Genomic DNA, 27,356 nt, shown 5'->3' on the forward strand with positions numbered 1-27,356 from the left:
CATCACGAGGCTGTTACTAGGATTATAGATAATATTGCAATGCATATGGTCTTGGCACAAGTTTACAAAATGGGAGCCATTATTACAAATTCATCTTTGTGCATTCTTTCAGTTTTTGCAATTACAATTGAAAAAGGAGTGTTATTGTTGTTTTCAAACCTTTGACAATCATAGTAATGACAATGAAACAGGATATATACATCCCATTCCACTATATCATTAATCTGGATCCTCACGTTCTGTCTTTCAGACAACCCTGTAAGGTAGATGTCGTTGGTTTTCCATTTAACAGAGGAGAAAACAGACTCAGAGAAAGAATTTGCTTGAATTTATGTGGTTTACCTCCAGAGTCCCTATTCTTAACCCCTCAGCTCTACTTCCTTCCTCCCTTCAGCTTACACACACCCTTTCACCTGCATAGTCACCCGCATAACCCTGAGGACTTTAATCTTTGAAGTTACACAAAGACCAACATCATAGTGATTAAAAACCACACATGGCTTCATGCTTCTCCTGGTTGCCGAATTCCAGTGCCTGGGGATTAGTTTAGATGCCTACTGCTTTCAGGTTGGGGATTGCTGCCAATAAAATTTCCTGTTTCCTAAGCAGCTGGGAAGCCAACAACCAGCTGCTCTGAAATGTGTTTGAACCTCGTCCCCTCAGCGAGGAGACAGCTGTGCTGATCTATAGAAAGACTCTGGAAGATTGTTTTGTGTTTTATAAGACACTCTAGGCAGGAAGAGAGAGATTTCTGATTTGAAGAGAGACTAAATTCAGGAACAGAACTCTTTAATATTTCCCGATCACGGATCCTTCTCCAACCTTTGATATTCACTTAGGTACAGAGTGTGTGAGTCTCAAATAAATAAAAAACAGTCACTTTAATTGTTTTCCTCAGGGTGTAATTTTTATACCTGACATATTCTATGCCTCATGTCTGAGATAACAACCTTGTTGCTCCAGGCATCTCTGGAATAATTTCCAAAGCACCGTTCTGTCTTGTTATCTGCTTCCCTTTACTTCCGGTGTGTTGATGAAGCAATAATGGTATGAGTTAATGTTGCTGCTGCTTAACCTATATTTAAACAATTGACATAGTACATATTGTAATATTTGTAAAGTCATGGCAGGCAAGGCACCATGGCAGTGCCCACGTCTACCAGTTAAATGAGACTGTGAGAAGGATATACATTTCAAAAGCACACAAGAGCCCTGAAAACTGGTTCCTTTATCATGGATTTTGTTGTTGCAATTGTGTAAAGCTAGTCATCTTTTCAATATAGCTCTCACTTTATAGATAATTGTGAAAGTCAGCTATTAATTTAGTAATAGAGCCAATGACATAGTTTACAGGGTCAAGTTAACCATGGTTGAATCTTAAAGCCCCTGAAAAAGCTGGGTCATGAAAGAAATTTTCAACATGTGGCAAAACTTCAGCTGTATTTCAAAAAAATAGAGAAGCTGATATTTTATTTGAAAATCAGAAAACCATATTCTATATATAAACATGTACAGTGTATATACTTATGTATATAAGTATTAAAGTTAACCTGTTCATCCCCTTGATCTTGCAGCCTCTATTTCCCCAACAAAACAATGGAATTTGTAAAGAGAGGAATAGGCATGTTCAACAGCATCTTAAAGATCAAGAATATGTAAAAGGGCTGAGAGCTAAACCCCATCCCTCTATCATAATTTTTTTCTAGAGATAGAGGTAGAGAAGATGACATTTATACGAAATGTTGATTTTGTATAAACGTTTCTTTGAATGAGAGTACAAATGTGTGGACTTTATTTTTTAAGCATATTCAATATTATAATCACAGAAATAAAAATATTAAGTACTATGAGATTTTAAGAATCAAATCAAGACCTACTAAAAATGAGGGGATATGCATGCTCAGGCTAAAAATCCATTTTGCTAGTTATGGTTACTTTTACTCTCAGAACATTTTCCTAGTCAAGATGTTTTGACTACTTACTGATTTTCAGCTAGAGTTAACCAGTGGGAGACAATTGACAGACTGCTGACAAGCAATCATTTATTTGTGTTAGTTTAACTACTTGGCATGAGTTCATCTTCTCCATTTCCTTCAGCACCAGGATGGTAACAACTTAGGCTGATGGTGAGGTGAGGGTTGCTTTACATTTGGCTTCTTAGTTTTTCCATTGCCCATATAATTAATTTCTTGTGTTAAATTCCATGCTTGAAGCACCTAGAGTAGTTTCTGTTTTTTTTACTGAGCTCTGACTGATACACTCACCGAAAGGGTTGTAATTAACCGAGCTGACCTTACTGAGCCAAGATTATGCCACTGCACTCCAGCCTAGGTGGTAGAGGGAGATTCCATCTCCAAAAAAAAAAAAAAAAAGCTGTAGCTTCATTTATGTGCACGTGTATGTGTATACACAAATCTAAGATTAGCTGTGATCACATTAAATCTTAATAACCAATACTGAAAATCACCAATACAATTGTATTGTAATTATGCTGAAAGGAAACTGAGGCCCAGATATGCTAATAGATTTCTCCCCAGGCTTTGTATTTAGAATGTGGCAGAGTTGGGATTCAAATATACGTTGTCAACTATAAAACTGATGTTTTATTCTTGGGCCAATGCCAATATGACATATTTCTCAAGAAGTTAAAGTTTTTAAGAGAAATATTAATCTAAAAGTGAGAATTTGGGACTTTGGGACTTTCTGACAAGCATGACTTCCAACAGATTTGCATTCTGAGTTTTAAACATAAATAATGAGAAACATTATTTGATCAAGGGTTTTTGTGCCATGTCTAGAGGCCAGAAACCTCCTGGTAGATGGAGTGAGGGTATGAAATGTCTGGAAAACATTAACAGTTTGTGCAGAATACAAGAGAATAATTTAATTCATGTCTACCTTTGAGAGTATTTTGCATGTGGTTTCTGCACTTAATGATTCTACAATTTATATAAGTAATATTTCCCAGTTCAAAATACCAAGTGTGACTGAGGATGTAGAATAACTATAATGCTCATACAAAATGGCAAAATAACTTTGGTCAACAGTTTGTTAATTCCTTATGAAGTTAGACGCATACTTAACAACAGAACATAGTTTTACTTCTAGTTATTTACCCAAGAGAAATAAAAACATACTATACAAAATAGTTGGACAATAATGCCATAACAACTTTATTTGTTATAGCAAAAGAAATAAACCGAATGCCAGTCACAAAGATAATGAATTAACAAATTGCAGTATATGTATAAAATGTAATACTTCTCAGCAATAAATAAAAGAGACTACTGGTACATGCAGCAACATATGTGAAGCTTACAGATGTAATGCCATGTGAAACATCACAAAAAAAATTACATACCATAGAATTCCATTTATATACAACTATAGAAAATATATATCTAATCTGTAGTGCTCTATAGCAGATCTGTGGATATCTGATATCTGGGGTGGGGAGGATCTTGACTATTAATAAGCTTAAAGAAACCAGTTGACATAAATAGAAACACTGATGTAACAATACTAAAATTCACATTCCTTTCTAGTGTACCTAAAGCATACGATATTTGACTATATGTCATAAACAAAGCATCCACAAATATAAAATGTTTTAAATCATTCAGAGTTTATTCTTTAATCACCATACTACTTTACGTTAGTAATCAGTAGTAAAAGGAAGACTGGTAAGTCCTCATTTACTAGAAAAATTTTTAAAAACTCATTTAATACGTGAGTTAACTAAAAATATCAATGATAGCATATTGAAATCATTCTCCCTGAGTTAGAGTATGATTCAAAAATACCTTGTATCCTCACTTGTATACTGGCATTTCTGTCTAGTGGAATAATACAGAACAAAAAGAAAAAATAAGTGAAAAATAGAAAATACAGCTGTCATTATTCACAGATGGTATGCTTTCATACATAAAAAATCTGAAAGACTATAGAAAAACATATAAGGATTATTAAAAATTGAATTGAGCAATGTCTGTATGTGCAAGTCAAAGCCCTAACCATAGGAGAATATGCTGAGCTTCATTAGCAATTAATAAGATGCCAATTAAACCTCAACATAATAGCTCTACATACTTGCAAAAATGCCTAATGTGAAAAATATGGGGAAAAAAGTGTAGATGAAGATGTGTGAAAATTGGAAGACTCAAGCCTGTAATCCCAGCACTTTGGGAGGCCGCGGCAGGCGGATCACCTGAGGTCGGGAGTTCAAGACCAGCCTGACCAACATGGAGAAACCCCGTCTCTACTAAAAATACAAAATTAGCCAGGTGTGATGGCGCATGCCTGTAATCCCAGCTACTTGAGAGGCTGAGGTAGGAGAATCGCTTGAACCTGGGAGGCAGAGGTTGCAGTGAGCTGAGATTGAACCATTGCACTCCAGCCTGGGCAACAAGAGCAAAACTCTGTCTCAAAAAAAAAAAAAAAAATTAGAACATTCATATATTGTTACTAGAAATATAAATTTGCAGAAGCACTTTGGAAATCACTGGAATTATCCAATAAAACTGAATATATGCATTTTCATAACTCCACAATGGCACTCTCAGGTACATACTTCATAAAATTGTATATATTTGTTCACCAAAAGACACATACTAGAATATTCATAAGTTCCTATTTACTTTTTATTTATATATTTTAAGTAGCTCCAAACTACCTAAAAGCCTATTAATAGTCAAATGGATAAATAAACTGTGATATTTATAAGTAATTAAGTATTCAATAATGAGAATTAATTGATCTGATAAATGTGATTTAACTGAAAGAAAACAGTTATACAGAGTTACCAATTGAATAATTTCACATATATGTTATATATTTAACATATATGTAATCTATTATATATAATACATCTAGCATACATTACATATTAATATATAAAATGTCTGATTATAAGCCTATCACATATTGATATATATGTGTCATTTTATATATATGTATATACATACATATATATGAAGGGGAAGCATTTATATGAAAGGAATCAGATTGCTTAAGAAATGATAAGTGAGGAAAATAGTTTTAGGGATAATAGATAACCTTTTAGTAAGTCTGGCTATGTTTTAAGATATGGTTTCATAAACATTTAAATACTACAGTGAAAAAGTCAGTAGAAAGGAATACAATAAAGATAGATTAAAAGAAGAGCTGAGTGTGGTGGCTTATGCCTGTAATCCCAGCAGTTTGGAGGCCAAGGTGTGTGGATGACCTGAGGTCAGGAGTTGGGGACCGGCCTAGCTAATATGGTGAAAACCCGTCTCTACTAAAAACACAAAAATTAGCCAGGCATGTTGGCATGCACCTGTAATCCCAGCTCCTTGGGGAGCTGAAGCACGAGAATCGCTTGAACCCAGGAGGCAGAGGTTGCAGTGAGCCGAGATCATGCCACTGCACTCCAGCCTGGGCAACAGAGCAAGACCCCATCTCAAAAAACAAAAAAGATATATTAGAAGAAAGAAATTATTAAATGTGCAAAGTCCGCAAGAAGGTAGGGAGGAAGAGAACCAGATAATTTTCATTTTAATAGAAATGGATAAGAATGAAAGATAAAGGTTGGGGGCAGTTTCATTTTTACTGTTTCGATTTTATTGTTGTTGTTTGTTTGCTTGTTTAATATTTATTGTAAGCGAAGTAGTCTGCAGAACAAGTAGGAATATGAGGGGCTAGAGGTTTGATGAAAGTAGTTTAGGCTAGTGTTTGGGTAGAATGGATACAAGAATTAGCTAAAAACACACAGATGCATTGTCTGTTAGTTTCAGGTTGGTGGCCATTAATTTATCTAGAAACCAATTTGCTCAGTGAGGGTATTATGGTTTGGCTTTGTGTCCCTACCCAAATCTCACCTTGAATTCTAATAATCCCCATGTGTCATGGGAGGGACCCAGTGGGAGGTAATGGAATCATGGGGGCAGGTTTTTCCCATGATGTTCTCATGAAGGTGAATAAGTCTCACAAGATCTGATGGTTTTACACTGGGGTAGTTCCTCTGCACACACTCTCTTGCCTGCCACCATGTAAGACATGACTTTGTTCCTACTTGCCTTGATTGCCATGTAAGACATGGTTGTGAGGCCTCCCTAGCCATGTGGGACTGTGATTCAATTAAACCTCTTTCCTTTATAAATTACCCAGTCTCAGGTATGTCTTTATTAGCAGCATGAGAACAAACTAATACAAGGGGATTCTCTAAAAATGGTAGACAGTCACCTTTGGCTCAGTGTTAGGGAAATGGATAATTCTGTTCTGCAAGACATCTGTACTAGAGAGAAAAGTGAGCTAAGAAATATTAAATATTGCCAAATATTATCAAAATGGTAGAATAATCAAGATTGAAAGAGTTGAAAATTATAGGTATGTGAAAACATCTGTGGTCTGGAAGCTCTGCATGCATTGTAAAACTAATGTCATTTGGCCTTTTAGCTTCACACAGCCTAGTTGTTCCTTGCTTCTGGTCTTGAAAGACCTAAGTGTAGGATCAAGGATGGAGGTTGGTGCTTTGTTACTTTTAGCTCATAGATCCTGAAGCATAATCAAGATGTAAGGTTTAATATTATTGCACAGCCCGCTATGGAGAGGGCAGATCTCAGTGTCCTGATTGATGGTGCTGAGAAGAGGAAGCTAAGGTTGAGGTTGAAACATTGATGTTGAGAGAACCATGCCATACCTAACCCACTCTTGCTGACTCTACGTGGGAAAGAATATACTAATCTTTCTAAATCTGTTTAATTAGGGCTGTAATATTTTGGAAAATTGATTCTTCAGCTAAGCATTTGCCTTAAGTCAACATGGTTGAAGGATAGCTAAATATTATGATTATTACCAATGTATATATTTTTGTAATAGGTCATTTTAAATAAAAGTAAAAGGCATTCTGAGTAGCCACCTGAATTGGCATTGTTTGTGATTATTTCTTTTTAAGGGGATATAAAATGTTTCTGGCCTGGAGTGTCTCCTTTAGAAAAAAAATTAGCTTTAGGAAAAAAAGCATCTTAAAGCTGCTTTTTGACAGGATGAGATTATAACTGAATAAATGTCATATTTCCTTTTATCTCTGGCCCTTTCTGTGGTGTTACATTTACTTTTCTTTTAGTTATTTCATGCATTGATTTCTCCCCTTTCAACTTCAGTTGTTGTCTTTTGTTGTCACATTCTAACAGAACATTGACAATGGACAAGTCTCTGTGCCAATTATATCACTGGTCCATTGGAATGATTATTCATATCCAAAAAAATGAACTACCTTCTCAATTTAATTAGAAGCTTGACAATTTCAATTTGGAGATGCAACTCCACTTTGCCTGGATTTAATAAAGCTCCTTATCTGATTTGCCTATGAAGCCACCCTGGCTGTTTAGCACTTTTGAATGCATCTGAAAAGAGAGAATGTTCTCAATGCTGACCATTCTTTTAAAAATCTGTTCAGGGCCGGGCGCGGTGGCTCAAGCCTGTAATCCCAGCACTTTGGGAGGCCGAGACGGGCGGATCACAAGGTCAGGAGATCGAGACCATCCTGGCTAACACAGTGAAACCCCGTCTCTACTAAAAAAATACAAAAAACTAGCCGGGCGAGGTGGCGGGCGCCTGTAGTCCCAGCTACTCGGGAGGCTGAGACAGGAGAATGGCATAAACCCGGGAGGCGGAGCTTGCAGTGAGCTGAGATCCGGCCACTGCACTCCAGCCTGGGCGACAGAGCGAGACTCCATCTCAAAAAAAAAAAAAAAAAAAAATCTGTTCAGAAACAAAAGAATGTATTAAGCCAGTATTGGGATAAAATTAGCTCTTAAAAGAGACATTCAGAGAAGATCATAAAAACATTGAATAATTTAATGCATTTTGGTTAAAGAAAATGCATTTAAGCATTTACTGTGGTGTAAAACTACTACCATTAGATCAATCTTGAGGTGCAAATGGCACCTGTAAGTTAGAAAGACTACAAATATTCTTAAGTCTTTTTATAAATAGTTTATACTGTCAGTTGCAATCTGCTATTACATATACATATGCCCTTTGATACTGCCTTTGCTAACTTCATTTCCAAATAGTTTAACTCAGTATTTTTGATATGGTTAGGCTTTGTGTCTTCACCCAAATCTCATTTTCAGTTGTAATCCCCAAGTGTGAAGGAGCGAACTGTAATTCCCCACATATTGAGGGAGGGTGGTGACTGGATCATGGAGGCACTTTCCCCCATGCTGTTCCTGTGATAGTGAGTTCTCACGAGATCAATGCTTTTATAAGGCAGTTTTCCCCGCTCGTTTGCTGTCTCTCTCCTGTTGCAATGTAATATGTGCCTGCTTCCCCTTCTGCCATGATTGCAAGTTTCCTGAGACCTTCCTCCCAGACATGCAGAACTGTGAGTCAGTTAAACCTCTTTCCTTTATAAAGAACCCAGTCTTGGGTAGTATCTTTATAGTAGTGTGAAAATGAACAAATGCAACTTTAAAAATAACTACACTGGAAAGAAACTCTGGAGTCCTAGGATCAAATCCTGTTATTTGTTGCAAAACCAAGCAAACAAATTGACTTAATTTTATTATAGAATAAGAAAAAAAAAAAGTTTGGTTAATCGGGATTGTATTTATACTGGCACATTTGAAAGATTTAAAGAAAAATGTTATGTACTTCCATGTCCTAGAACCTATAATGTGACTTGTTTATGGTTTTTCTCTGTCTTATTGATATGTTTACTGTGACCCAGATTTTAAAATTTAAAAATATTTTCTTATGACATAGTCTTAATCTAAATGTCTTTAAATGCTTTGGGGCCTATAAGGTGACTGAGTATTTCTATTTGCTCTTCCAAAAAAATGCAACTTGGAAATTAGTATATAAATTTTCAAACCACAATCCTAGCAAAATGCCGTGGCAAATAAAATACTCTCATTGCTCCTGGTAGCAATATGCATTACAAAAATAAGAGCAAGCTTCTTAAAAGCAGAGTTGTTGGGTAGTCAATTTTAAAATTTTAGACATTCTATTAATGTTTGTTGGTATAATTTATTTAACTATTTGATATAGAAAAATGATCACATATTGGAAGTAGCATATTCTTGGAGGCAGGGTTATGCAATGAGAAAAAACACAAAGTGGAACAAGACTTACTTGGTTCAAATTCCAGCCCTCCTATTTAATATCTGTGTTACTTTGAGCCAGTCACCAGACCTTCCAGTTCCTTTGTTTCTTCCTCTGTAAAATGAAGATAATAATAGTACTTACCTCATAGGGTTGCTATGAGTTAATTTATGTCAACTACATACTACAGCATATAATAGATATTAGCAATTATTTTAAGCTCTTCTTATACTTGGAACCAAACTCTAAACATTTGTCTTTCAAAAATTGCTTTTGTGCAGGGCCAACATCCACCAGGGGTCTTTGAATTCAGGTAAACCTTGAGACTCATAAGATCATAGGCTATGTTTGGTACCAATTTACCAAAAGGATTACTGGACAGAACATATATCTTTCTCAGCAGCATCAGGCTTTTCTCTCAGCAGGAGTCTCAGAAGAAGCAGTTGGCATGGCAGTTCACACTGCCACATGATTGGGAAGCTGCTTTCCCAGGTGACAGACCAGGTGCAAGAAAGTGAGATCCACACCAGTGGAAGCGAGGTTCACATAGGCTTAGAATCCTCATGCAAGGCATTTGTCTGGTAATGGTCTTGAATCCAAACTATAGGGAGTTAGAGACTAGTGTCCTAGAGTAGAAAACATTCTAGTGTTTTGACACAATCTCTGTGAGAAACTTCCAAAAGCAAAAGAAGGAATATGTACCATGTCTTTTTTAATATTTCTCTTAGCTATCACTAATTACAATAGGATTTTGGCAAGGGTTTGCTAGCAGACATTCCAAATCGACATAGTTGTCAAGGATTTATAGGCATTTAGTGTTTTTGTGAAAAGATCCAGATGTTCTATATAAACTGCTTACATGGACAAAATGTTGACATTTTATGAGGAAACAGCAAATGTATTTCATTGTTACTAAACCCCACCTTTTTGTAGTAAATGACTATTGACATGTTTTCAAGAACAAGCCCTTTATCTGTAAACATTTGTAGAATTGGTCCAATTTGTACCGTTATTAAACTGAAACCTATATAATACCGTAAAGCACAGAAGAGACACTATAATAAAAGCAACTAAGGTTTATATAGGATAATATTTAACAGGATTCTATTTAAATTGGCATTATTTGGGTTGTTTGCAAAACACATTGCATAATTAGCATAAGAGTTAATTGAACATAATCATTTATCCATCTAGATAACAAAAAAAATGAGGCAGAACTTATTGATTTATGTTTGGGCATAGACAATATTGAGTGGCGTATTGTGACATTAATAGACTATCAGGTTCTGTTATTTTTATTTTTTATTTTATTTTTTTGATGCAGATTATTTTTCGGTCACCCAGGCTGGGGTGCAGTGGCGTGATCTCGGCTCACTGCAACCTTTGCCTCCTGGGCTCAAGTGATCCTCCCTCCTCAGCCTCTCGAGTAGTTGAGGCAACAGGCACGTGCCACCACTCCCATGTCTGGCATTTTTTTTTTTTTTTTTTTGTAATTTTGGTAAAGACAGGATTTCTCCATGCTGCCCAGGCTAGTCTCAAACTCCTGCGCTCAAGTGACTCCCCTGCCTCTGCCTCCCTAAGTGCTAGAATTACGGGCGTGAGCCACCACACCCGGCCCAGACTCGGTTGTTTTGAAACCGTACCAGTGTTATGAGAATAAGTACAAGATGTCTGCCTCAGAAGAATGGCTATCTTCCTCTTTATCGTGGCAAATGGTAGACATCAAATTAATACAGGAAAGAGGCCTTTAATTTAGAACACAATTCTCTTTGAAAGTTATTTAAAAATTGTCCTTCTTCTGGAAGGGAAGCTCTTTATATGTGACAGTATGCAGATATTTAAACATAACTCCAGGAGGTCCGAGGGACTTAGATGACATTACTGTTCCTAATTGATACCTTGGTCAAGAACAATTCATCTAGATCAGAGAGGAGTGTTACCAGATGTTAGGAAAAAGAGTTTCCTCTATGGTAAACGTTTCAAGTTATATTTCACTGAAAGATTTTTCAGTTAATAAAAGTGATTTGTAATAGTAAAAGAGTTTAAGGATCTGAGTTTTATAGTCAGTTGTTTTGCTCCACCAGGCCTTTAGAATAAATTAACATTCTTGTCTTGCACAGGTACATTTGGGAAGTTCAGCAAATTTTGTTCAAATAAATTGAACACAGACCCAAAAGTAGTGCATTACCTTGTGCAAATTTGCCTTTGTTTTTACAGAGAGGATCCTACTGAATTTTTCCCTTAAAGGATTTTTCATGAAAGTAGACCTGGATGAAACGATGTTTAATAATTTTTTGCAGGCATTAATTTGTGCATTGTTATTCTCTACGAGTAGGCCTGAGACACTGCTTGGGCCTTGAATACAATTTTCTACCATTAGCTAGGCTTGACTTTGCCCATTGCTTGTGTAGCCTGTGATTTAACTGGTAGCTGGTAGGTGCATCGTAATGCACATAGTTCTTAGACCTCAAAGATCTTCATACAGTGTTCTACAAGAGTTCCTCATGAAATAACTATATTCTTTCAGTAACTGTCCTATCTGTCTGCAAAACTAGAGGGATAATTTGTCTGGTGGTTTTCCTGAGTCGAGTGGGGAAGATTTTACTATAACCATTTAGGATTTTAAAAATCAAAGGATTTGGGAGAGGCCAGAATAAAAGATCACAATAGCACAGGCAGGGATTTGTTGATTCAGTGAGGAAAGAAGACAAGCCAGTTTTCACACTTTGAGGCATAAATGAAATTTCAACATCCTCCCTTACACTGCTGGTTGATAGATGATACCACTTACGTGAAAAAAATCAAAAAGCAATAAAATAAATATGGTGTATAAGACAAAATTCATAGTTAAAAGGAAGAAAGGATAATGCAAGTTTTAGGTAAGACCAAAGTTAATGGTGAAATCCTGAATGACAGGAGGTCCTTGGGACCTGCTTCCATGAATGACTTTGTGATGGTGCAGAACCCTTGGGACAAACCCAATATTTTCATGTTTGAGCAATGGCATTACCAAGGATTCTCAACAGTACTCCTATTATCTCCCCATTTAGAAAAACTGGCTTATTTCTGTGATGGGATTGGAAACCCCTTATAATAATTAGCCCATCAACTCCAGGAGGTTTTTGTTAATTATTAAAAGACAGATTTTAACTTACAATCTGTCTGTGAAATAATTTAATAACAAATGTGGTATTCTATTCAAAGACTAGTATTTTTTTAAGTTGTATACAGATTCAGAAGCTCCAAATGTTCTCCAAAATACATTTGAGTGCTTCATGAAATCCTTTTTCATGTTTGTAAAACATTTGTCATTCCTGCCACATGCACAGATTTTACATTTCTGGCTTCAAAAAGTAAAAAGTCTTAAAGATGTGTAGTTGCCAAGTATTATTGCCTTTTACACTACATATTTTTTGCTGTTACCTTTTCAAGGATTTCAGGCTTGGCATATAATAGAGCTAATTAAATTCCTTTCCCAGGAAGCAGCCAGCTAGACCACTGCTCCAGGCACATAACCTCAGCTTCCTCCTTTCCTCTGCTCATTCATTCGGTATGTGAGAAGAGACTCCTCGAACAGCAAAGGCAGACGACTCAGGCCAGGCAGCTGCTGATGGATTTTAGTAACTACAGAGCGAGTGTGTGAGTCTCAATCCTGACAGCACGCATCACAGAGGGGTGAGAGTGGAGGCACATCTTCCTGTATGAGTTGGCGGTGGATGACAATCTGCCAAACTAAAATAATGGAAGAGACATTGGTTGTATAAAAAGAAATCAACTGGCTGGGCGCGGTGGCTCATGTCTGTTATCTCAGCACTTTGGGAGGCTGAGGCGGGTGGATCACCTGAGGTCAGGAGTTCGAGACCAGCCTGGCTAACATGATGAAACCCCATCTCTACTAAAAATACAAAAATTAGCCAGGCGTGGTGGTGGGCGCCTGTAATCCCAGCTACTCAGGAGGCTGAGGCAGGAGAATTGCTGGAGCCTGGGAGGCAGAGGTTACAGTGAGCCAAGATCATGCCATTGCACTCCAACCGGGGTGACAACAGGGAGACTCTGTCTCAAAAAAAAAAAAAAAAAATTCAGCTTAGCTTAGTTATAAGGTATTTTGTAAGATTCTAGGAATACCATTTCATTTTTCCTTGAGATTGCTTGTGTACCCAAACCAGAAAATATAACAAAAACAGAATCATGTGGAAAAATGTTTTTTAAATCTCATTAATGTATCTTTACCATTAAGCAATTTTGTCAGTCTTCATAGCAAAAAAAGAAAGCAATATTTAATAAAAATCAACTATTTGGCAGTTACTGTACTAGTTTATTTACATGTATTACTTTTCCTTTAATAGACATGCTTGCTTTTTTTTTTTCTTTTTAATAGTGAAAAAACTAGGGCAAAAGTGGTTAAATGATTTTTCCAAGTCACCAAATGACAGACCTGAAATTTAAACTCAATTTCATTTGGTTATAGAGCCCCAATTTTATTTTAAAATACTGTAGGATAAAATAAGAGTTCTGTGTTAAAAAAAGAGACCCTTTTAGGTGCAATTATTTGGGAAATAGTCAAGAAAGAGACTAGTATATATGCATGTCTTTACCCACATGTATGTATGATATTTATCTTAAACTATTCCCTGAGGAGAATGTTCAATTGTTGTTCATATGAAATTATTTATAGATTTTATTGCAGATAATCCTGTCTTACAGAAAGAGCTCAGGATTATCTCCTGGAAATAAAAAGATCCATTACAAAGAAAAGAGTGACCATCTGGCCTTGTGATATTATGTGGATTGGGGCCCTGAAGAATTTACATGATATCACTGAAAGCCAAGAGAAAGAAATTAATCTCTCTAGGATATCATCTTAGAAGATAGACTGTGGATCAATTGATGTATCAGATAAATAGATAACTGATCAAAAATGGATGTACTGATTGAGGTAGATAACTATACATAGTTGTATAAAATGATTAACTCATTCATTTCTGAGGTAAAAGCAAAGTGGTATTCTTTGGCTTCTATAACATCAAATCTCTTAAATTCTTAATTGCATTCTGGAGTAATAGCTCTTTTTCCTTTTTTTTTTTGTTTTTTTTCCCTACAGTTGGACAGTGTCACCTCCCTGATCCAAGCAGCCAAAAATTTAATGAATGCTGTAGTGCAAACAGTGAAAATGTCTTACATTGCCTCAACCAAGATCATCCGAATCCAGAGTCCTGCTGGGCCCCGGCACCCAGTTGTGATGTGGAGAATGAAGGCTCCTGCAAAAAAACCCTTGATTAAAAGAGAGAAGCCAGAGGAAACATGTGCAGCTGTCAGACGAGGCTCAGCAAAGAAAAAAATCCACCCAGTTCAAGCCATGAGTGAATTTAGAGGAAGACAAATGTACTGAAACCACTATTCTACCTATAGTGCCTATATGACAAAATCCTGGCTAACCACACTGCTTTATTTTACACTTAAGAAGTTCTGTAATTTCACTAAGTTTTGGTGTTTAACTCACAAATAACATAAAATATTGGGCGCCAAATCAACATAAGCAATATATATTTGGGATCATGTCATTGTCATTTCTGTATGGTCAGCACCTAATAGTTAATGAATATTTGCTTGTTGAATGAATGGAATTGTCACGTGTCATTCAGTCTTTCCCATCATAAAGATTATCTACTATTTGTTAACAAATAAACACAGGAGATGCAAGAGAGTCCTGTTTATCTATAATACTTCAAGTACACTTATCATCCTTATCTTGAATTAAAACACTAACATGAGCTCCTGACTTGGTTTTTTAATAGAAACAAAAGACTTTTATAAAATATTTTCCCATTTAATCTCCATGCTTTCTTTACCTGATCTAACCTGGCAGAAATGTATGATTCCTGCCATAGCTAAAATACAACCTTTTAATCCCTAGATAGCTGTACTCATTGTCAACTTATTAGGTTAACATCCATTATAAACTAATCAAATTTAAATAGTCAGGCTACTTGCTGGATTTTGAAGGTCAACCTTGGTTATTAATGAAATGTTTTCTAAACATTATAAAGGTTACAATGAGTTCTGATGCCACCTATGCACCTTTTGGGTTTCCGATGTGTTAGAAAATTCTGTACTTTTGAGTGTTAGGCCTATCCGAATACATACATGAAAGAAGAATTACCACCCACTGGGGAAATGAGACACAAATCATACTCCACAGTGAGTTATATTAATAATAACAGAAGTGTAAGTTCTGTATGACCCTATTCTTACAAACATTAAAAATACATTTTTATCAGCTTGCAATTGTAATTAAAAGGAAAATGCCAGTTTGAAAAGCCTTTTGGCATTGAGTAAAATATAACTGCATGAACTGTAACATTGAACTGTGAAGCAAAGTTAATGGCAATGTAGCTGGAGTTATTTTAATAACGTTCTTTTAAATAAAAGTCACTGGGGTCACTTTATAACTCCAGTCACTGTGTTCATTCCTAGTTGAGTTCATAATGAACTTCATAATAGTCTTAGAGTCTAGTGTACCTCTCTGTCTCATTCCCCCTCTCTTTTTCTCTCCCCTGACGACCTGCCTCTCTCTGTCTTTCACAAAATGTCCTTAACAGAAACTCTTTGTAGGCCATAAGTTTTGTTTTCACTTTTTCTCATTCATAGAGTTCTGATTCACAGACTTTAAAAATCATTTTCTATTCTATGTTATCATAATATTATTGCATTGTAACTTTTTACTCGTAAAACGTTGCCATTAATGAGAGTTGTCTCAACAACAATGTAAACTTAGATTGATGAGAAAAAAATTTACACATACAATACCAGTTGATATTAGGAGAACCGGTTTGGGTGAAAGGATGCATGAAACATATGAAAGCATAAATATCGACAGTATGATATGTGTGGAATCCTAAACATAATGGTGTGGGAAAAAAAGGATCTATTTAATAGGTCATTATTAATTATGCAGGAAATGTTAAATTTCTTGTAATGAATTATTTCAATCTTCCCAGTAACTGGGCTGCCTGAGCTCAGTGTAAAACTTCCTAGGAGGTGAAGGCAATAAACTCCTCCCTGTTTTGCACCATAGACTGGGCTACAATAGTTCTCCTGAACAGAATGCACTGCCCAGAAGAAAAGGCAGTGAAGAAGGGAATTAGGGAATTCAGATGACTCTGTTTCTCAGAATTATCTAGATGACTGAGGCAAATAGAGATTAAGAAAATCTCTATTTTATTGAAATGCTGCCATCATTTTCTGCTCTAAGTGTAGATGTTGCAAGAGTGACATCTGTGGTACATCGTTCTTCCAGATAGAAGTATAAATTTATAATTTAGTGGAGAGAGCAATTTTCTTTTAATCACCAAACTACCAGCTGTATAGAAAAATTTTTTGAAATCACCAAACTACCAGCTGTATATCTTAGCTCCTAAAGCCACATTTGCAAGAATCATAAGCATCTCATTTAGAAAATCTAATGTCCACTTGACCTAACATCATCTTTCCACGTGTTGGAGTTTAGAACATGCAGTATTGGACACCACAAGAACAGAAATAACTTGAAATTATACAACTACCAAGTAACCTCCATCTCTTTGATAAAAATGACTTTTTACCCACGGTGAGATGTTAACAAGTTCTCCTCTGTAACCCAGGCAAATTTTCAGCTTAACTCAAAGCAAACTATAATTAAACAAAACAGTAAAATTTTTAACTCAATGAATATCCTAGGAGTTAATCTGCTGTAATAATCAATGGTGACATAAAAACAAGATGCATAGAACAGAAAAAGGCATCTGTCTACCTGAGTGAATTCCCGTAGTAGGCAGCAGTTCAAGATTTAGTTTGATTCAAACCTGCTGATAAAACAAATGCTTATATACAAGAAAAACTAGCAGTGAGATACAAATAAATCTCTCTATTATGTGGTTAAATTAATCAGCATGACACATTTATGTTTAGGTATTTCTTCTGCAGAGGAATGCCAGAAATTTATTAATGAGAGTGATAATTTGGTGATCCACCTATGTACCTTTTGATGTCTTGTCACAGAGATTAGTGCTTCCTCTGATAATATATTTGCTTGATCCTGCTAATAAGAACTCACCTTTCTCTTTTAATGAAATCCATTTGTGTTAATTTACATGGGGAGAAACATTCCTTGAGAGGGAGGAGAGGGTGTTGGCCACCCACAGGAGCAGTTCCATCCCTGGTTACCCACCAGGATCCCTGCCAAATGTTAGACTGGAATCAGAATGACAATTGTTTTAAAAATTGTGAAATAATAATCCACTAAAGGGTTTTCTCCTAATTAGAGAAACTTGAAGATTTTCATCAAATATAAAAAGTGAAAAATAGAAATTGTTCCCTTTAATTTATGACAAATCTAAATTATTTCAGTAAAATGTTTCTTTCTAAGTAAGTTTCTGGATAGTTCTTGATTGAGTCAAGAAAAAACTCACACACAAAATTTCTCAGCTAATTTGTTCATTGTTCCTTTCTATTTATTTATTATTTATTATATGAGTGCAAACTACAAATGTATTAGAAAAGGCAATACAATCTTCACATTCACAAGTGTGCCTTCTGGCCTTCGAAATCTTTTAACATAAGATCAATATAAATAAATCTCTTATGTACAGAGAATAAAATCTCTTATGTACAGAGAATAAGGGCCTCCATAGCTACACAGAGACACCCATTCTTACAGTCTGGCATTCTTGACACCTTTAGCTTCAAAGGCAGCTGGTTTTCAATTTCAAATTAAAATTGTGAATATACAATTAAGTGCATGACTTGGGCCTTCAGACCAAATAATTAATGCTCCCCAAATTAAATAATGAGTGGCTGAAAAGCCTAATGTGTAACAACAGAGGAAGTGACTTCAATGGCTTCCTAAACCTTCACTTTGAAGGTGTTCTTCTCATCTCATCCACCTCTGGGCTAGGTATCCTCTTAATTGCTAACAATTTCCTACCAAAATAGTGTAGTCAGGACTGCCCATCACAGCCAATTACTCCAATTAATGCCCTTTCCTCTTCTTCTGTGAACCAAAAATATCTCTCTCCTGTCTCTCATCTCTATCCCAGGTATAAATTGACTAACAAATTTTACAGAGTTTTAGTCAAAATTATGAATTTTAATTTCCAGCAACATTATTCCTTTAGTCTTTCTATTCTCCAAAACATTCTTAAATTTTGGTATCAAATGTTCATTTCTGTCCTAGAAATTGTGGTTCCCATAGCTACAGATTTCTGCATAGTGGCAGAATGAGTGGAATAAGATCTGAGACTTTTCCTGCTGATATCCACCATTCTCTTGTGAACTCATTGCAGAATAAACAGCCTCTTTCAGTTTCATTGTATATAGTTCTTTAGATTGGCAAAGCAGGCACCAGAATCTGAATTTGAATGAAATCTGTAGTTTCTGTTGTGGGCCTATTTTTTGCCAAGACAGCCTGCCTATTATATATTTAGGAATCAAATATTCCTTTTTTCTGTTTGTAAAGTCAGAAATATTTCAGTTAAAAAGAACATAATTTTATATTATTTTAATAATTGTTTTTAAGTAAAGTAGGAAAATTTCTGCCACTTGAGATGTTACTGTTTTTGTTTATATGAAAATTCCATTTCTTTCTTTATGACTCTTTTCCCACACCATTATGATATGTTCAGCGTTAGTATTTTCCATTTTACCACTAAACAAATAAGCCAGGACTAATAACTATAGTAGTTTGAGAGTTTTTATTTTGGCGTTTTGGTTTTAATTAGGAAAGAAAATTTGGATGTTATTACAAACCAATTGTAGTTAAAAATGTTTTGAATGAGGTTCCTAACACTATCTTAGACATCTCAAAGAGAAAGAAAGAGAAGAAGTAAAATTTTAAATACCTTTTTGGCCTTTTTAACCAATTCACATGAACAAGAATATATATTCTGTTAAAGCAAAATAAAGAATAGTTTAAAACACTAGTCATCTTTCATGGGAATATTTTCCCCCAACAGACAAGATAGAATCCATTTCTGGACACTCTAAAATAAAATAATGTTAATTGAGAGAACTGTCTCCAAATGGAATTCAATCTGACCAGAATCCCATCTGCAGGCAATAGATGGGCTGTGGGGCCGACCTTAAGTTTTATTCTGAGATGAGATGAGATGCTTCACGGCTGCTGGCTGCATTATGGCATCTACCAGTCCCCACTGGTTTGTGGGGAAAAACTGCATGGATTGATATTCAATATGAGTTTGGTAAGTTGGAGAAAAATGGGGATGGACAGAGTAGTCTAAAGGGACAACAAATAAGGTGCCAGAGGTAGGGAAGGGTCTGAGAGGGGTAATTGCAGAAGCATTTAGCTTTCATAGAGGAGGGGAGAGCTTTTTGGTTTTATGAAGCCTGGGCAGCCCTCTTGAGGAAAATATTCAGGATAGAACGAGACACTTGTCTTGGTGGTTTGGTGAAGTCGTGTGGAAGGCAAAAAGATGAACCACACATATTTTGAGCATGATTTCGTAATATTGTTTGCAAGCTGAGAAACAGAAATTCAGCCATTCTCCTGACTGTTGATAGGTGAAATTCTTCTCAATATTGGAGCCAATCTGGGTAACCACACCTTCATATATTTAACAGCTATTTGTTAAACAACTATGATGTTCCAGGCACTGTTCTAGGTTCTTAGGATACACTATGTAACAAAACAAATAGTGATCCTTGCCCTCACGTGCCAGCTGTGTGTTAAATACTAACTATTATCTTATTCAATCCTCCAACTAACCCTATAGGATAAATATCATTCCATAGACAAAGAAGCTGAGGGTTAAATAGGATAAGAATCTTGCTCAAAGTCTCACTGGCTTTAAACTAAGGTTTATTGCACCCCACCCTGTATTCTGAACTTTTAGCCACAACGACATCCAGATTTCTTGGAAATTTTTATTTAATTCGTCAGTTAATAATGAGATACACATTTCAAATGCTGGCTGGCCTCCTGTGCAAAAGCAAAAATTATATAAACTTTAAAAATATATTAATATGTATTTTACGTCATTCAAGACAGATATATAATTAGCTGAGTAATCTCACCTCTAATAACTGAATGTAGCATGTCAGGTACATGGGAAGTAAATTATTTATGTGATCTGAAATTAGAGGACCACCTTTGCCAAATTACTTTTATTACCATGGAGAAGAAAGTGTTAACGAAAATGCCTCTTTCAGCCCATCTTCAGTATTGGTTGGTTAATACCATTTGTTGACACCACTTCTTTCCTCTTTTACTGCTAATGTGTGACTTTATTTAAAATTATAGATTGCAGAAGAGTTTTGGCCAAGGATTATTTACTAAGATAAAGTTTCCCTGTATTTGAAATTTACCCAAACTGGGAAATATATCTTTCCTTCTTTATGGAGGTCACACGTGTGCATAGTATGTGCCTGAATACAGGTAAACTTGGTTTTTTCAAATTACATGACCTTTTTTAGAGTCAACCGAAGGCTAGACTCTTCTTGCCCATGTTGCTGGATAGGCTTTCACATCTCAGGCCTTGGAGAGTTAAATGACTTTCTCATATTTCTTAAGGTGGAACCACATGAGAAATTCACACATTCCTAGTTTGAGCAATGGAATGTGTATATTTGAGATCTTCACTTTTATGTATCTGGTAGTCATGATGGTGCCTATTCCCAACTGTAGGAAAGGAAAGCCCTCAAGAAGAAAATTCTCTTTCAAAAAGGCTCAGATTTCTAACAATTGCATCTAAATGTTTCTTCAATTTAGAACAAGTACAAAAGCTACTTAATATTAGCAGAGCAGTTCCTGTGTTTTCATTTCAAATGAAATATTTCCAGGTCCAAAGTTTACCTCCTTGGCATTTTCAAGAAGGATGGTTATTTCTATTCTGGTTATTTGGTGTTGGAGGTCTGTGACACTTCTTTAAACATTTAAAGCCCCCATTGAATAGTCATATCAATAGTTAAAAGCCTGTAGATATCTTGTTTTTCTATTCTGACAGCCCAGCTTATGCGGACTCAGACCAACCTTAGGTATGTTACATCAGTTTCCCATCGGTGTAAATTACCTGAACCTCTGTGGTATTCACTGAGAGTTGAGCTTCTACTAAGGGATTTCCTTGACCTGGGCTTTTAACACCAGATTTGTAGTGAAGTGTTTATTAATAAAGCAAAGGAGTAAGTCAGAGATGTTAGCCCCTGCTCTCAGTTAAACAGAACTTTCCTCCTTCCTGAATATTTAAACATAAAATTAATTTTAAACTACTATAAAAATCACGTTCCATTGCTTGCCAAATCTTATGCCATTATAACGCTCTATTCTTACATGTTAGTATACACTGTGTCCATAGGGATATAAATAAGAGAACTTCAGCAACTGTCTTGTTGATTTTGCAAATTTTTCTCATGTGGTACAGTCCCTTCAAAGAAAATTTCCTTAGATATAAATGATAGCATAATAGTTTCTCCTCCATATCCGTGACTAACAAGTCCCTGAAAACAGAAGTAGACATATGTTATGCTCAATTTAGTACCTAATAATTGAGGCTTAAAACAAAATTTTCTTGGGAAAGTTGGGTGATTAAATATAAATTAAAACTTCCAGAGAAAGATTTCCAGATGCCCCTGTTTTCCATTTTGATTATGGCTTTAGTTTCATAGCAACTTGGGGGAAAAGAATCCTTTACTTTATGTACTATTATAAGCAACAACTTTGACAGCTTAAATGTAATGACCTCTCTGAAGGTAATATGCACATGATAATTTAGGATGAAAGGAGATTTAAACTAAGACCTTCTGAGATGCAATAACAGTAACCAATTTATAATAGTCATGTTTATTGAAGCAATATCTTGGGAGCTTAAGTTTAGTGGCATCTTGCTTGTTCGTTTCACCCTGCTCTGCGGAGACAGAATGTGATTGAATGAACTGCCTACTATATTAATGACCAGTTCAAAGCCGTTTTGTGCTTTGGCCATAGATAAAATTTGGCAAAAACATTGTGGGCCTTTCTGGTCCATATTTATCCTTAAAGTAGTTTTGCCAATCAATAAAAATGAATTATTTATCCTGAAATAGAAAAAGCTCTTTACTATCCTATGACATTGACAGAGAAGCCCAAATACTCCTTGGTTGAGACCCTGCATGTCTTTTGTGTTTAACTGAATGAATGATTTTTTAAATTGTGCTCTTAATTGCATTATTTCACATATGTAACACTGAGTTGGTTTTGGTTGTATAGTATTATTTTACTTTTTTCTAATTTCAACTCACATCACTGTAATTCATTAAGAATTTGTTCAACTGAAAATTAAAACCTGTGTGTTAAAGTAACAAAAATGAAAAGATTGGCTATGCATTTTATGTTGATATTTGGTGGTGGATTTCTTGGGTGGGACAAAATAAAAAATGGAGATTAATAAATTGCTGAGTAGTCCAACCATGTGTTTCTAAGTGTCACCTTCATTTTCATTCTCCTTCAGTTTTACATATTATAATTCATGAAGGCATTTTTCCAAACTACTGCATGCACACAAGTAACCTGAAGCATATCTGATAGAATTAAATTCGTAGTCTAAATGAGCATTTTTGGTCTAATACAGGCACTAGTGTTGGGCATTAGACATGCCTTTAATAGTTCTGTGTAGCTCAAGAGTTGTTCTTTAGCTTAGGACTTTATGAAAATGATCAATAACTTTTCTGAGAATGTCCGAACACATACTCCCTAGTGGTCATGGAATACCATTGGTACTACCAATGCTCTTCTATCTAAAAATTGGTGAGTTTTTAACATCCATCTTGGCCTCCTCATCTTTAGGCTGATGATAATCCTTTCTCAGTGTGAATCCCATGGGGATAGCCTCTGGCTCCTCTTTCGGGGTCACACAGGCTGTTGCTATCTACTCTAGGACATCAATCCCATCATTTTCTCCCTTCAGGGCCCTTACTACTTCAGAACACCTACTGCTAAGTCTCAGTCTGCAAGTTCCCAAAATACAGTCTCTAAGTATTGTCTTCGTCGCTTGATTCTTCTGAAAGACCTTGTTTCCCCTGATTCACTTCTGCCAGACACCATCTGACTTTGTTAATGGAAATGCCAGTGTCATGTTGCCTTTCTGCCTCATTCTGTCCTGGGCCCCAGGAGCCCATAATTGCTCTGGCAGCAGCATTCTATCTGCCTTGATCAGTTTGTCATGCTTGCTCTGGGGGTGGAAGTGGAACTAAAAGCACTCTTGGCAAGAAGAGTCTGTTCCTGCCTGGAGGCTGAGCTGATGCCCTGACATTTCCTGGGCAGGACCATTAAATATTCCATCCAGGAGCAGTAACTCAGAGATGTAACTTCCAGTCACTGCATGTCCATCCTGTGGCCTCTTGGGGAAAAGCTGCTGTCCCTGGTCAAGTAACCCTGACTTCCTACTTTGTCTGAATTTCATAGTTTTAGAAAGGAGAAGTTCCCTTGGTGTATAGGCCAGAAAAGGGAGTTCTCAGGAAGACAAAGGGAGTGTCAAACCCAAGGGAGCTGGCGAGAGAGGGGGTTTAGGTAAAGTGGAACACACACAGGCTTTTACAACATTGTCCTTTGTGCCTGAGGCTCAGGGAGGTAGCCTGGAGGCAGGGATCTGTTACTCTGAGCTTCACAAAAAGGTGAAATGCTCTCCTTCCTGCCACACTCTTGCCTTCTCACTGTCCCTTTAGTTGTTGATAGTGACAGGATGTTAGGTGTGCAGATAAAATCTACATGTTTCCCTTCTAACATCAGAAAAAACAGTTTGCTAGCAGTGGGTGGAGTACTATTCAGATGAAACTGAAAGAACCAAAAGTGGGCTATCCTCCTGAATGCAGACCTGAACACCTCCCTTGGGAGTCTGCCATCTGAAGGCATTGATTTGGAGAAGGTAGGGGCAGAGAACTAACTATGCTTTTGTTCTGCTTCAGAGGAAGATTGTGTGGTGATGCTGGGGATCCACAGCTGGAAACTAGAATGGCTCCTTCTTTCCAACAAGTGCTCATAGAGTCTTCCACCCACTAGGTTAACCAGTTATGTCACAGTCACTCTGAGGCTAGGTTTGGAAGACCCTAATGCTGTTTCAGAGAACGCCAATGCCAGAGAAATGTTTGAGTCCCTTGACTCCATTATATTCTGAAATCCTGGGACAGTTATATCATGTATACTTTTGTATCTCCAACAACTGGCACACTGAATGGCACAGCACATGGGAGGAACCCAACTGATATTTTTGAAAGGAAAGTACAAAACCATGAATTAGTTTATTTCAAATGAATGAATGCAGAACACTACTGCTCTGTAACCTGGGCCACCTGCTGAACTATGCAAACCAAAATTCTGCGAGCTTTGGTAATTTCCATGTTAACGGAAACAAAACTAATGTCAGGGAAAGAATTTGAAAACTCATGATTCTTCCTGCCACCCTTTCTAAACACTGCCAGTGCCTTAGGTAAATGAAAGTTACTGATAAGGAAAAGCCACCGGGTGTTTCTCACTCATTTGTTTATTCAACAGCCAAAAATATTTCTTGAGGGGCTGTTATATGCGAAAGGGTTATGGATGATAGAAAGAAGCGTGAATGTTTTGGAATCAAGATGTGGGCTCCTCAGGTTAATTAAAGTAATTAGCAGCACAAGGGAAATAAAAATGCTGCTCATGGGAACCTTACCATGGTGGAGGAAAGTAAAGTAAGTTTCTAGGGGGGGATTTGTTGAGGTTCTAATAGGAGGGTGGTTATGGCTTAGTAGTTTACAGAACGATAACATTCCACTAGTAAGGTATGTGTCAAGGCATAGAAATAAGAATGAGTTTGTCACATGCAGCGTCAACTTGCCAGTATGGAGGGCACTGAATGGTACTGATACAAGAGTTCAGAAAGGCAAAAGAGGGGTAGATCACAGAGGATTCAATGTCAGGCTGAGGTGTTAAGGCTTTAATTTGCAGATGGGGACAACATCAAAGTCTTCTAGCAAGCAAGTTCTCAAATACACACAAAGTTATAAGATGACTAATTAGGTAGTAAAATGTAGGATTGATAAGTTATTTAGAGTGAGAGGAAGGACTAGGAAAAATCAGTTGCACTAGTTCTGTATGAGATAAACAAATGCCTGGGTGAAATTATAAGGATAGTGATAAAAAGAAATATTGTCAAACCAGAAAGCATCCAACAAACTGACAGTAATAATTATCAGCCTTGGCCGGGCGCGGTGGCTCAAGCCTGTAATCCCAGCACTTTGGGAGGCCGAGACGGGCGGATCACGAGGTCAGGAGATCGAGACCATCCTGGTCTACACGGTGAAACCCCGTCTCTACTAAAAAAAATACAAAAAACTAGCCGGGCGAGATGGCGGGCACCTGTAGTCCCGGCTACTCGGGAGGCTGAGGCAGGAGAATGGCGTAAACCTGGGAGGCGGAGCTTGCAGTGAGCCGAGATCGCGCCACTGCACTCCAGCCTGGGCGACAGAGCGAGACTCCGTCTCAAAAAAAAAAAAAAAAAAAAAAAAAAAATTGTCAGCCTTAGCAACTAATTCTGTGAAAGATATTGTTTCCAGTGTACTTGGTCACATTGAAAAGAACTGTCTAAAAGCATAATCATATGCTCTAATAGACGATAAAAGTTGAAGGCAAATCATATTTATCAAGCATTTACTAAGTGCCCAGAATTGTACCAAACATGTACCTACATACACTATTACATTGACTCTTCACTAAAGCTTAGTGGTACTTCATCCTACTCCCGCTCTGCAGATAAGGAGATGAAGACCAGTTTAAGTAATCTGACCATGCACACTCCGCCAGTGACAGGCAGATTTGTGGTTTGAAACAAAGAAGCCTGAATTTGGTCTCTACTCTTTAATATAAACTATTCTGCAGACTGGAATCATTTTTATTTCTCACCATCTGCTCATATGGAAGCCTTTGCATCAAAGATTTGAACAGTTTTTGTTTTGACTGTGTTCCATCTGAACGAACCCACAGCTGGAGACATCCTGAAAACGGTAGCAGGAGAGTTACCACAAGGGACTTTCTCAAACCATCCCAAGATGAGGCCCACTGGGATTCCAAAGAAAGAAGCTCTAAACACCAGGGTGATCAGTCCAAATGGTTTACTAAAGGAACTCACATACAGAGTGCTACAGCAGTCCTTGAAACATAGTGAGAAAAGAGATCTAGATATGTCTGCAAAGAGGAGGTTAGTTTATGGAGCTCATACAGGGATTGAAGGAATTTGGTTTAGGGCTGGGGCTAGTTTTCATGTGTTTAGCAACATGTTTGATCTTTTAGTGTTTCAAGCAACAATTAAATCAGTTTATCAGTGCCTGGAAATGTTCAGGGCCCCAGCTTGGGTTCAAGCATGCAAGAAAATACATACAGTTGGCCCAGACACAAAGCAGTCAAGGCACTTTGTGTTTCTTCGTCAGTACATAGAAAAAAAGGAAGGGCAACTTGGGAAACCCTATAGACTTTCAAATGACGAAAGACAAATGGGTCCATGTCTGTTAGTTTAAACATTAACTTATTTTCTTAGTCTGATCAACTCTAGCCCGACTCACAATCTGAACGGTCAGCTCACAAGAGATACAGTAGCAGCGCTTCTGCTTCCAAGTTACTTGTCCCAATTTTTAAGTATTCAAAAGACTTTATGTGAAAACAAGAGATATACCCGCAACACTCGGTGCTTTTTCAAATTTTCCTTTGATATATACCTGACCACAAAGTAAGGAGCTCAGAAAGTATAGAAACTGTAACTGAAGAGCAATCATAAGTCTTAGATTTCATCTAAAACTTTAGGTACATTTTGCAATCTACTATGGGATATATTCTTGTTGATTTTACTATAGTACAGCTTATTTTATTTTAAAGGCAATTTCACATTTTTCTGCCAAATAATGATGGTCAAGTGGGTTGCACCGTGTTTAAGATAAACACAAGATGTGCCTTGCCTGAAATCTACTGAGATGGCTGTACCCGATTTGAGAAATGCTAAAACAGGCCACATGCGTGACTACTGTGGGATGACAAGATGACACCATGGCTGACAGCACGGGCTTTGGCGCGACCCCACCTAGTTTGCATCCTGGCTCCGTCGTTATTAGCATCAGCTTTCTCAAGCAAGTTGCTAAACCTCTTATTACCTTTCATTACATAGTCTCATTTGTGAAACACAGCTTACATTTCAGAGTTCAATTAACAAAATATTTGTATGTCTTATAATCCATGCCCCTTAGATTCAGTGAAATATAATGGATCCTACTACACAGAATTGTTA

At 36.8% G+C, this 27,356-nt stretch overlaps 1 protein-coding gene across 1 annotated transcript in view; it reads left to right on the forward strand.

The window, feature by feature from the left end:
* Positions 1-14,564, forward strand: part of LOC105513266 (catenin alpha-3) — a gene marked incomplete at its 5' end in the record, with an annotated part of 370,337 nt that extends 355,773 nt beyond the window's left edge. The window contains one exon of the mRNA XM_011944117.1: positions 14,189-14,564. Within this exon, the coding sequence (XP_011799507.1) occupies positions 14,189-14,476 (288 nt within the window). The remainder of the gene's footprint in view (positions 1-14,188) is intronic.
* Between the last annotated feature and the right edge of the window lie 12,792 nt (positions 14,565-27,356).

This window comes from Colobus angolensis, unplaced genomic scaffold (assembly GCF_000951035.1).
Source record: "Colobus angolensis palliatus isolate OR3802 unplaced genomic scaffold, Cang.pa_1.0 Scaffold226, whole genome shotgun sequence".
Taxonomy (NCBI): domain Eukaryota; kingdom Metazoa; phylum Chordata; class Mammalia; order Primates; family Cercopithecidae; genus Colobus; species Colobus angolensis.